At 42.8% G+C, this 12,379-nt stretch overlaps 1 protein-coding gene across 1 annotated transcript in view; it reads right to left on the minus strand.

Moving 5' to 3' along the window:
* LOC147372836 (antigen WC1.1-like) overlaps positions 1-5,429 on the minus strand; it is a 60,347-nt gene extending 54,918 nt beyond the window's left edge. The window contains exons 1-2 of the mRNA XM_086402111.1: positions 5,294-5,429; positions 5,086-5,204 (exon numbers count right to left, since the gene is read on the minus strand). Coding sequence (XP_086258237.1) covers positions 5,086-5,158 — 73 coding nt within the window. The 5' untranslated portion in view covers positions 5,159-5,204; positions 5,294-5,429. The remainder of the gene's footprint in view (positions 1-5,085; positions 5,205-5,293) is intronic.
* Positions 5,430-12,379: the final 6,950 nt, after the last annotated feature.

Below are 12,379 nucleotides of genomic sequence, written 5' to 3' on the forward strand. Positions count from 1 at the left end.
CATATATATATAGTAAGGTGTGTGTGTGTTAATTTCAAATTCCTCATTTATCCCTCTCCCTAACTCCCAACATTTCCCCTTGTGTAACCATAAGTTGTTTTGGATATCTGTAAATCTGCTTCTGCTTTGTAAATAAGTTCATTTGTATCCTTTTAAAATTAATTTTTATTGGAGTATAGTTGCTTTACAATGTTGTATCCTCTGTACAGCACAGTGAATCAGTTATTTGTTGTTGTTCAGTTGCTAAGTCATGTCTAACTCTTTGTCAATTCATGGACTGATGCACTCCAGGCTCACCTGTCCTCCACTATCTCCTGAAGTTTGCTCAAATTCATGATGATTTCTAACCATCATGCTATCTAACCATCTCCTCCTCTGCCACCCGCTTCTCTTCTTGCCTTCAATGTTTCCCAGCATCATTTCCAATGAGTCTGCTCTTGGTTGAGTCCCTTTTCTCCACACCATTCCCAGTATTTATGCTTATACAGCTTTTGATGGCCAATTCTGACTGGTGTGAGGTGATGCCTCTTTGTACTTTTGATTTGCATTTCTCTGATGATTAGTGATGCTCAGCATCTTTTCATGTGTTTTTTGGACACCTGTATGTCCTCACTGGAGAATATATACATATGTATTTCAAGTCATCATACTGTACACCTTTCACTTATATCTTATTATATGGTGATTACCTTCCAATAAAGCTGGAAACAATAGATAAAAACAACTATATAGAGAGACAAAAACTTTTGCAAATGCAAGGGAAAGAATGACAGGAATAATAGTAATGGGAGCTTGAAATATATTTCTCAGCTTTTAATACTTGAAATGGTCATCTGAACTAAATTCAATGCGGAAAAAGTGGAAGTAGTGACAGATTTTATTTTCTTGGGCTCCAAAATCCCTGTGGACAATGACTGCAACCAGGAAATGAAAAGACACTTGCTCCTTGGAAGAAAATCCATAACAAACCTAGTCCGCATATTAAAAAGCAGAGACATCACTTTGCCAACAAAAGTCCGTATAGTCAAAGCTATGTTTTTCCTGTGGTCATGTATGGATGTGAAAGTTGAACCATAAAGAAAGCTGCATGCATGCGTGCTAAGTCGTTTCAGTAGTGTCCAACTCTTTGTGGCCCTATGGACCACAGCCTGCCAGGTTTCTCTATCCATGGGATTCCCCAGGCAAGAATACTGGAGTGGATTGTCATTTCCTTCTCCAGGGGATCTTCCCAACCCAGGGACTGAAACTGCATCTCTTATGTCTCCTGCATTGGCAGGCGGGTCCTTTACCACAGCACCACCCGGGAAGCAGCACTGAAGAATTGATGCTTTTGAACTGTGGTGTTGGAGAAGACTCTTGAGAGTGCCTTGGACTGTCAGGAAATCCCACCAGTCAATCCTAAAGGAAATCAACCCTGAATATTCATTGGAAGGACTGATACTGAAGTTGACGCTCCAATACTTTGGTCACTTGATGAGAAAAGATAACTCATTGGGAAAAAAAAAAAAAAAAACCCGCTGGTGTCCCCACTGATGGCACTTATCAGAGTTTATTATAATTTCTAGTTTTATTGTCCAGACTCACTAGACTATCAGTTAATATGGGCCAGGGAGCTTTATTCACCATCATTAGGGCCTCAGCATCTGGTGAATTGCAAAGGGTATGGATCGAATGCCCCACAAACCCACCTTTAAATTAATAAACATTTGTGGAATGAAAGTCTAAATAAATTCTGAAAAGAAAGTATGGAAATGATATAATTTAGCACATTTATGGCATTCAAATCAGTAAGAAAAGAAAAAGAAATAATTCAGGAATGACATTGGAAAAAATAAAATTAGGTAGAATGTCATATCATACATAAAATAACTTACACAATTATTTAGTATTTACACATTTAAATATATTCATAAAATTATTACAGATAAAAATAATTTATTTAAATTTGAAGTGGGGAAGAACATGCTTGACAAGGCTCTGAAAGTGGAAACAAAAATGGGAAATTTTAATAGGCAATTAATATTATTAGAAACTTCCGTGAGGGACTTCCCTGGTGGTCCAACAATTAGGGCTCTGCACTTCCAGTGCAGGTACCACAGGCTTGCTTCCTGGTCTGGTTTGGTACAGCCAAAAAAATCAAATGGTAAACTGAAGGAAGCGTCTTCAGTCTATAAATAATGTAATTCAATAGGACAGGGACTTGCACCCAAACTGCCTGGTTTCAAGTCTTACCTCTGTGTCTTACAACTGACTCATCTTGGGCAAGTGACTTTGCTTTCCCTCAGTGATCTGTTTGGTGGATAAAAAATATATTCTGCTTGTTGGACTGTTGTGTGCTCAAATTTGTTCATATAAGTAAGCGCACTGTAGGTTGTTGCAGTAGATGATAGTAGTAGTATAAAGAGCTTCAATACAAATCATGACAAAAATGATAGCCATCACAAGGTAAAAAGGACAAATGTAATGAGCAAAGTAATTGACAAACGAAGAATTAAATTAGCTAATATATGCCAGTGTTTGCCTACCAAACTGGCTAAGGTTTTAGAACCTCGTAAGAAGACAAAGTTGGTGAAGCTATGTGGAAACTAACATTCTCATTCACCATTTGTAGAACTAAAGTTCAGTGCAGCTATTTCTGGCAAGCATTAATCTCTATGTACCAAAAACCATAAAGGTATAGGTACAAAGCCTTAAAACCTTAGAGGTACTCAGCCTATAAAGCAGCAACTCCACTTTTTTTTCCCAACATTTAAATATTTATTTATCTATTTATTTGTCTGCCTAGGTCTTAGTTGCCATATGCAAGATCTTTAGCTGCAGCATGCGAACTCTCAGTTGCCACATGTGGAATCTAGTTCCCTGACCAGGGATCAAATCTGGGACCCTGCACTAGGAGCAGGGAGTCTTAGTTACTGGACCACCAGGGAATTCCTGGAAACCTCACCTTTAGAATATGATTAAGAGAAGCAGTCATGGATGGTCCTACATTTAAACACAGGGAAGTTCAGAGTAACATTTTCATAATAGCAAAAAATTTTGAAAACAACTGAATGCTCAATAGAGATGGTCAGGTGAGCATATTGCATTTCTGCATATAGTGAAATAGCTGGAGGCAGTTTAAAAATTCAGTACTATCCCTGTGATAGCCTGTATTTTTTAATTCTACAATAAAATGCTTTAGTGTGTAAAAGAATAGTTAATGATATAGAAAAATGCCCAAAATATATTCTGGATTGTAAAAACAGGATACAAAACAATATATGCCAGATTATCTAATCCTGAGGATCTACGCTAATGGCATCAATTGCATTGGAGAGATAGTTTTATGCCAATGCCCATCATGAATTTCAAGGTGGAGATTCCTGTAATATGTGAGAAATCATCAGATGCTCAGAAAGGCCAAGACTATTATTCTACAAGGAGCAAGTCTACTGTAACATGAAGTAGAAGAATAAAATGTTATAGGATAATTCTGAATGGTGTTGTTTCAAAGAAAATGAAAATAGTGCTTGCTTTGGTGAAATATTCTTGCTTCTTAAAAAACAACTGATGAAATTTCCTACAGTTTTTCTTGTAAGAGGAGGGGGCCATGCATCAAAACACCCATCATCTCCCCCTTCTGCGACCAAAACCCACCTCTGACCTCCAGAGCCCTCAGAAGGAGACATTTCACCAGCACCTGCCCAGCACTCAAGGAGCAGAGATGAGGAGGGAGGGGACTTCCCAAGGAGAGCTGTGGACACAAGGCTGAGGTCTAGGGGATGACAGTGAGCTCTGAGATGAGATGGGGCTGCATGGAGTCTCAGCCAGATCAGCACCCACATCTGAGAAAGCTGCTTTCTCCAGGCTGGAGACCAGATTCTCCGCAGCCCCAGCCCTGACGCCCGCCATCCTCTCACTCAGGGGAAACCAGCTCCAGAGAGGAACAGGAGAGGGCGCGAGGCAGAAAGTGCTCCCTACAGAGTCACAGCAGATCCTGGGAGGGGAAAGGACCATCCCAGGGCCCCAACACATCAGGAAATGTCACAGGAACTGGGGCAGAGACTAGGGAACTTATACACCTGCGACTGCATATCAACTGATCTCTACAGACAAGAGGTCCCCTCTCCTGGCTGTGGGCTTCTGCTCTGTAATGGACACCTGGTAGGGACAGGTGAGGTAAGCAGGCAGAGCATCTCACAGAGCCCAGTGCTGGGAAGACACAGCAACAATCAGAGGGGAGCCTGGGGGATGGGGAGAGAGGAGCCAGAGAGAGGCAGGCAGGTGCACCATTATCTCTGATTTGGTTACATGCAGTGGCCAAGACATCCAGCCCTGTGGGACCCTGTTTGCTTCACAGACCAATGGACTCAGTCCCTGCTCATCAGCTCCGTTCCTCTCACAGAGACAGGATCCACACACTCCTCACACACACATACATACACAAACTCCACATACACTCCCACTCCACACACACACACACACACACACACAAACTCCTCACTCACTCCTCACACACACACACTCCACACACTCCACACACACACACCCTCACACACTCCTCACACACCCTCACACATGCCTCACAATCACACACACACACACACACACACTCCACACACACACAGTCTTACACACTCCTCACTCACCCACTCACACACACACACACACACACTCCTCACCCTCACACAAACACACACAAACACAAACACAGAGCCTACAGGAGCATACACACAGGAAACATGGGGACCCAGTGGCAGTGCTCACACACCAAGCATGTGGAGCATGTGGGAACAGCCCAGAGTCCCAGCTGAGGTCAGTAGCTGGAGCTTCCACACACTGGGAGTCACTGGGCCCTAGAAGCTCCCTGAGGGAGTGGAGGGGACTCAGGCTGACCCAGCTCAGTCCAGAGCAAACCTCACTGCTCTGTAAAATCTGCCACAACTGGCAGTGGACCCCCCACAGGAGACGGACAAGTATTCACAGTCAGCGTGGCTCCTTTTTGGTCAAAAACACTGAGGTTCAGCTCCACAGCTACAGACACCTTTCCCTTCACCAAGGCGTGCACTGCCTGGGGTGGACCCAGGGCAGAGGGGCAGCTCTTACCTTGACCACCCACCACGGTGCCGAGGAGGAGGACACAGAGTCCCCGCAGGGAGAGGTGTCTGCTCAGAGCCATCCTGACCCCACGTCCTCAAGGTCACAGTCCCAGCAGCAGGATCAGCCTGTGAGGAGGCGTTAGGGTGCCGACCGGGGTCTATATAGACCACCCCTTACACCCTCCCTCCTGGGAGCCAATAGCGACACCTCTCACCATTTCAGGCAGTATCGGAGGCTGCATCTGCCACTTTCTGCAGCTCAGACACCAATGAGCTTCTGAATCTTCAACATCTCCTTATATGAGCAACACGGTCCTTTGACCTCCTGCTTCCGTGGTCCTGAGAGCCAGGCCCCCTGACCAGGGCTAGAGTAGAAAAGTCACATCAAAAACTATGAGTACCATTCTTTCCTCTGATTACCTTGGCCAATCCCCAAGAACTGTAAAATCTTGCACGGTCAGGTTGTGGAATTCACTGGACCACGGAGAATAACTTTGATGGTATCAAGCATTGATCTTCCCCAGCACTGAGCTCAGGATCAAGCAGAGTACTACAAGAAAGCTTCAAGCACAAGAACATTTCTCGGGCCAGCAGAAAATGAGGACAAGGATTTCAGGAATTCACAGGTGACCGTGGAGAAGGTGGGGAGGGAACCATTAAGTTGAGTGGATGAGATTGCAGGTCTTCTCCTCGCAGAATGATCTGGAGACTGGGTCCCAGAGAAGGTGCATGTATGCTCAGTTGTGTCCTACTTTTTGTGACCCCTGGATTGTAATCTGCCAGGCTCCTCTGTCCACAGGATTTCCTAGGCAAGAATACTGGAATGGGTTGCCATTTCCTTCTTGAGGGGATCGTCTCAACCCAGGCATTGAACCCACGTCTCCTGTGTCTCCTGCATTGGCAGGCAGGTTCTTTATTGCTGAGCCACCTGGGAAGCCTTATAAGGGATTTTCAGACATGCTAAGTCCCTTTCCCTTTATTTCATTAATTTTATGTGAAATATCCCTCTCAGCTAGTCAACAAATGATGCTTCAAGAGAGAAAGAGATTGCTGTTACAGGAAACAAAGAGAAAGTAGGACGTATCATTCAACTCTAGCCTGCCAAAATAAGATTTGGGGATCTAAGAGAAGAAAATATATAACTTAGAAAGATTTGGGTTTTCTAAACTTCACATTGTCCCTCTTTGCATATTGAGAGTTTGGTTTTATAAGATTCAGAACACCCTTGTATTATAAGCCATAACTAAAGAAGATGTAAAATACAATTTAAAGCAACTGCCCCCAGACAGAAGGATCAATAGAAAGTATTCTGCTGCACAGTGGCTGCATGCAAGGGGCAAAGAAGAGGCAAGTGAAGCAGAAAACAGAACCTCTTCTGAGCCTAAGAGGAAAGGTGGCAGCAAGAATGGAAGCCCAGGTAGATTGGGTGCACAGAGCCAAGCAGAAGGGTCTGATGTCCAATGTGGCCATTGCTGCCTTGTTCTGTTTCCACTGATCAGAGAAGCTCCCAGATGCTTTCCAGAAAGTAGCCCGGGGATGAGTATAGAGACTGAGTAGGGCCGTAAATGATGCAAGATAGAGCTCCCCCATTGAAATTCAAGGTCACTAACATACTGCCTTCATTCCTCATGCTCCCTCAGGCTCAAGATTCCCATGATGCCCCTCTGTGGTCCACACAAACCCACCCTGAGGCCCCGTCACCCTGACTCTCATCATTTCAGCACAAATGTGGGAAGGACCCACCTGTGACACACATGCCCCAGAGTCCCCACCAGAGCTCAGAAACGGCTTCACACCCTTCCCCTCCCACACCTGAGGGCAGCTGTGGACCAGTCCACAGCCCTGTCACATCCCCACTGGGAGAACACCTCATCCTGGTCAGCAGACATAGCTTCTCTGTCCTTGAGACTCAGGTAAATGAAAACGGAGAAAGTTCAATTGAACATATGTTTTTCTCCCTCTAAATATGCTAATATTAATCCATTATTTTACAATAGTCACTTATTTGCCCTGTATTCCTCTGACTTCCAAGCCTCCATCTGTACATGAACCCCATCTCCTCTGGATGCTTAAAACAGTAGTGATAATAACTGATTATAAATATCAAAACCAGAATATAAACTCAGGGACTGGAGTAGGAACAGGATCTGCTCAGTCACTAGAGTCGATGCTCTACTCCCCGTGGGTCCCAGAGACACCATTCCCTACCCAGTTATGGACTCTGCAGCATCACCAGAAACCACCGGACAAACACCTAGAACACAGGACGTGCTTCCTGGAGTCCAGTCATTCCTCCCACAGGATGACACAGGGATGTGTTTAGTGAACCAGGTACACATGATCTCACCTCGGGATTGAGATCTCGTAGGTAACATACTGTTAGGGACTCCATACCCCATTATAAGGATGGAGTGGGCTGGAAGGAGAGGTTAACCCAGGGCTTGCAGGCTGTGTCCAGGCAGAACCCTGTACTCCAGAGCTGGGATGCAGGTCAACATGGACCAACTCACCCTCTGATGAAGGTTTATCTTCTCTGACACATAAGGAAATCTCAATGTCCCATCCCATCCAAGATTTCAAGGAGGAAAGCTTTAGGGAGGACACTAAACTTGTCCATGTGAACTTCAGGGGTCAGAACAGGCTCAGGAACCAGTCTGCCTGGCCTGACTCAGAGCTCAGCCACATACCATGTGTGTGACCTTGAACAGGATCCTTACACTCTTTGTATAGTGGCTTCGTCTGTAAAAGAAGAGTTATACTTGTGTATAGATGACAGAGTTTTGGTTAGAATTAAATGAGTTGGCATTAGTAAGAGATATAACTAGTCAACAATAGTACATCATCTTGGCAGAAAAGCAATATTAGGGCCCCTCTCTCCATCCCATCCCAGGAACCCCAGGACTCTAGAACAGGAATTTAATTCTGTTACCTGGAGCCTTGACTGGAGCTGTCAGAACTCTCCCAGGAACCACATGCTGTGACGGTGATTGGGGCCAGAGTTGTGAGTCTTCCACACATCGCCCCTTCTCTCTGTGCCCCAGAGAGAGGTTCTACTGCTCATAAACCTCGACCTTATCAACTGTGAACCTCATGAATTAAGTTGTTTACTTGCTAATTTTACTTTATAAATGGACTTGTTAAAGTTCTGTGTCTAATTCACCTCCTTATCCCCGATGCCTGTTAATTAAAAATCCCAAATGATGTCTATTGTATACCTGAATGAATGAATGTCAGCCAGGTATTTTACACAAATCATTTCAATCCAAAGAAATCTTTTGAGATATAATTTAACTTGATGTGAGGACTTAACAGCACAATGCAAGTTGTGTCGCTTGTTGTAATGATATTTATATGATTAAATGGTATAAACTATGTATTGGTTAACTTCTACACTTTTCTACAATGAATGCAGTAAATTGAAATACCAGAAACAAGGCTAGCCCCATTCCAAGAGCAGTGCTGAGAGAGCCAGTTCTAAACATGTATAAACACTGCGTCTTTATGTATCTGAAGATAAAGAAGACAAACCTCAGCACACTGACAGGTGAACACCATGAAGCCTCCTGTTCTGGTCTTAATCAGATATGGCCATGTGGTCCGGATGTTTATATATTTATCATTTGGCATATTTTCAGTTCAAACCACACATAACTGTAACAGGAAGAAATTTTGTTATAAAAAATTTTAGTTTAACAGCTCTATATTGAATTAGAAGTGCAGAAGTAAAGAGCAGGAAGAATCCTGTTCTTTAACTTAGACTAACTGTTTATTCAGTCTTATGGATTGTAAAGCAATACAATATGTAGCATTATTATTCCCAAATCACCATGAAAATATGGAGGTTTCAGAGGTTCAGCAATCTCTTTGCTAGGAAAGTTAATAATTAAATATCCTTGGTAGAGGGACATTTTAGGGACCAATCAGAGGGACTAATATACAAAATATTTTTGAATTAAAAAAGAACTATATGACCTTAAAAGGAAACAATCAATTGAGTTGTTACACAAAAGTACTGGTGACCCACCTCACCATCTGTGTTCCTTGCATGGCTGGACCAAGATTTGTAAAGGCTTCTTTACTAAAGACAACTTCTTCACAAGGGCATGTGATGAGCTTGGTCATGAGCTGGTCATGAGCTGACTGAGGTCCAACCCATCATCTCTGTTCAACCCTTTATAATATATGACTGGCAACATCAAACAAAGTGTATGGCACTGAATTGGCCTCATTCATTCCTCCATAGTGCAATATCAAATACCCAGAGACCAGAGAAGATCAAAGCTACTAAATCAAAGACAAGCATATTCTAAGTGGTGAGCAAGCAGACCAAGGGCCCTTCCCTGCTGCTGTTGGAAAGGAAGAAGCCCTCCCACCCCAGACACCATCTGTGGGAGGAGAGACAAGAAGATGCCTCCTGAAATAGAGGAAAACCAGTCTTAGCAGGAGCTGGAACTGGATTTGACAAGATAATTATTAGCATAAATCCAAGCTAACTTGGGGGACAAATTCCAAATGGGAGAGTCTATGTTAACTTCATGGAAGTTTCAGTCCATGTAAACACCCCTTGCTATTGCACAAGATGAAATCAGTTATAAAAATAGCGAGTATTACATTTATGCATATTTGAATCTAGAGGACACATGTTCAAGCCCACTACAGAAAGAAAATATGTATAACTTCCTTTATTTTTAAAAGCACAGAGTTGTCATTTCTGGAAATACTTTCTAATTCTTCCAGTTCAGAATTACTGCTGTGTCTATTTAATCTGTAAAAACTTTCTTTTTGTCTCTAAAGTGGTATTTTTTGGGAGCAAGTATTGTGTCTTGTTCTTCAATGCCTCCATAAGGTCAAGTAAAGACACATAGAAAGAGCTTAACAAATATCAGATAAGAAATGAATGCATGAACAAATGCTGAACAATCACCCTGCAGTTAGTGATACTGAGTGGGGAAGGGAGAAGGGCAGGGGAGACACAAATCTGATTAATCCCATTCGAACAAGCTGAAGTGGAGTAAGGAGTCAGAGACACACCAAAGGAGCCAGATAGAAATTGCCTTCAAATCCCACTCTGAGAGGGTCAGATCACGTTCAGTCTCTGCACAAAGCTGTACCTAAGAAGCTTCTCCAAGGTGAGAAAAAACTGACAGCACTGCTCTCAGGAGTTCTACTGAAGGATGTAGATAGACAGTAATACTTGTCAAATAGCTGTATTTCTACTCCCCGGTGACTCATTGTGGCCAATGAAACGTGGGCGGTGTCACCTGTGTCACTTCTGAGTGGAGGCAGGAAAAGCCCAAGTGTGACTTTCTAGTCTCTCTCTTTTTCCTGCCCCAGAAGCTGCATGTTCCAGATGGTGCATGTGCGAGAGCCTCACAGACCACAGATGTCTGTAGGTTGTGATGAGTGTGTGTGTATGTGTGTGTCTATATATGAGTATGTAAGTATGTGTTCACTTGTATATGTGTGTGTGTGTGTGTGTGTTGCCCCTGAGATTTGGGGGTCACTTTTTCCAGCAGCAGAACAGAGTCTCTTCTGATGGATACCAAGGAGAAAGAAGACTTGAAGACAGAATCTGTCACATGAAGCAGGTCCTTTCCTAAATCTCTTCCTTCTGTGTCTTTGTCTTAAGCTACTCCCTCTGATCTCACCTTGCTTCCTCTGTTGGGCTTGGTTGTTTCTCAGTCACCATTTCTGATTGACCAACACCTAGATCCAAGTCCTGTTTAAGAGCACCTGCCCCTAGTGCATCTCCTGTTCCCTTTACATCACTCGATGCTGACTATCAGGCTCAGTTTCCCAAATTTGACTCTTGGCATCTTGACATTCATCCTTAAACAGCTCTTCTTTACTCTGAGTTAGCCTATCCATCATCTTTGATCCTGTTTTTGCCTTCTACCAATTGTATACTAATGAAAAGGCAGCATGTATTTCTAAGCCCTGTAAGTTTTTTTTTTTTTTTTTTTTTGATTTCCTGAACACATCTGATTCCTGAGTTTAGTGCTCCATGCAGATAATTAACTACTTCACCTTTGGTTAAGAAATAATTTTGCTGAATTTTTCCCCTCAACTCAAGAAAATGGCACATTCAAAACCTATATTCTTATGAGCACAGCCCTAGGGCTCCCCTAACAGGACTTGGAAGGGGCACGTGTAAGGAGAGGCTGTTAGCTTCATGATTAATCCACCTCTGTTCAGAGTTGATGTAATTGCCAACTCCAGAGCTATTGAGTTTTTGTGGGTGGTCATTCTTAAGCCACTTAAATCCAAGATTAGTGCCACTGGAATGGCACTCAGAGTTCAAAGGCTGAGTGGTTGCTCAGATTTGAACTCCATGACCTGATGCTCTATTGCACATGGAGCATTGGTGCAGCTGAGTCCAGTCTGAGGACCAGCCTAAGAACACTGGAAATACAGCAAAATGTGCTCCTTCTTTAACATCTTAAAGTCTGTGAACAGATTCTCTTTTCCTTATTATCGAATTCTTCCCCATCTGGGCATGCTATCCAAGGCTCCTACAGGCTACAGGCATCTGCTGAGGCCCTGCCAGGGCCCAGGATTGGAGTGAGGCCTGTACCTGAGTATAAGCTCTGTATTTCCACTCTCTATAAGTTAATAGATGCTCATCTAAGGTTTATTGAATGATTGAATGGCACTATGCTAGATATTTAAGAGAAATTATCTTAACTATGAAGAACTATTTTTGAGGACATTATTTAGCTAATTGACATTTTTGTTTTAAGGATAAATGTTTTCAGCAATTAACAGGCCAAAATTTGATTTTCAAAAAAGAATGTGCATATCACCACCAGATACATCACAACAAACACTATAAACCTCTATCTCTAAGGATACACAAGACAAACCACAACACACTCACATGTGGCTTCTTATTAAGTCTTAATCAGACCCAACAGAGGAGACAGGGTATTTGGATGATTTATCACTTGGAAGTTTTTCAATTAAAACCACACAGGAACATCACAAGAAGAAAATTTGCAATTAAAAAAGCACAGCCACACCATCTATATGACATAAGGAAGGAGATGAGGTGCAGATAGAGTTCTTTGGCTTAAAATAACAAACAGACTACTTAGTCTTTCACTTTGTAAAAGGAAGGTCCTCCGGGGCTGATACTGAAGGATGTTGTAGAGACCACGATAACTTGACTTTTCTGTACAACAGTTAGAACTGTGAACTGATCGTTTTGGATAATGATGTGCTTTGATTTTTCTCTCTCTATTTTTTGTGAATCTACTGTAGGTTTTTACATGTTTGTTACATGGCTCACATAAAATATCTTA

This window comes from Bos grunniens, chromosome 5 (genome assembly GCF_055505025.1).
Source record: "Bos grunniens cultivar Pamir isolate PY7600 chromosome 5, Bosgru_T2T1.0, whole genome shotgun sequence".
Taxonomy (NCBI): domain Eukaryota; kingdom Metazoa; phylum Chordata; class Mammalia; order Artiodactyla; family Bovidae; genus Bos; species Bos grunniens.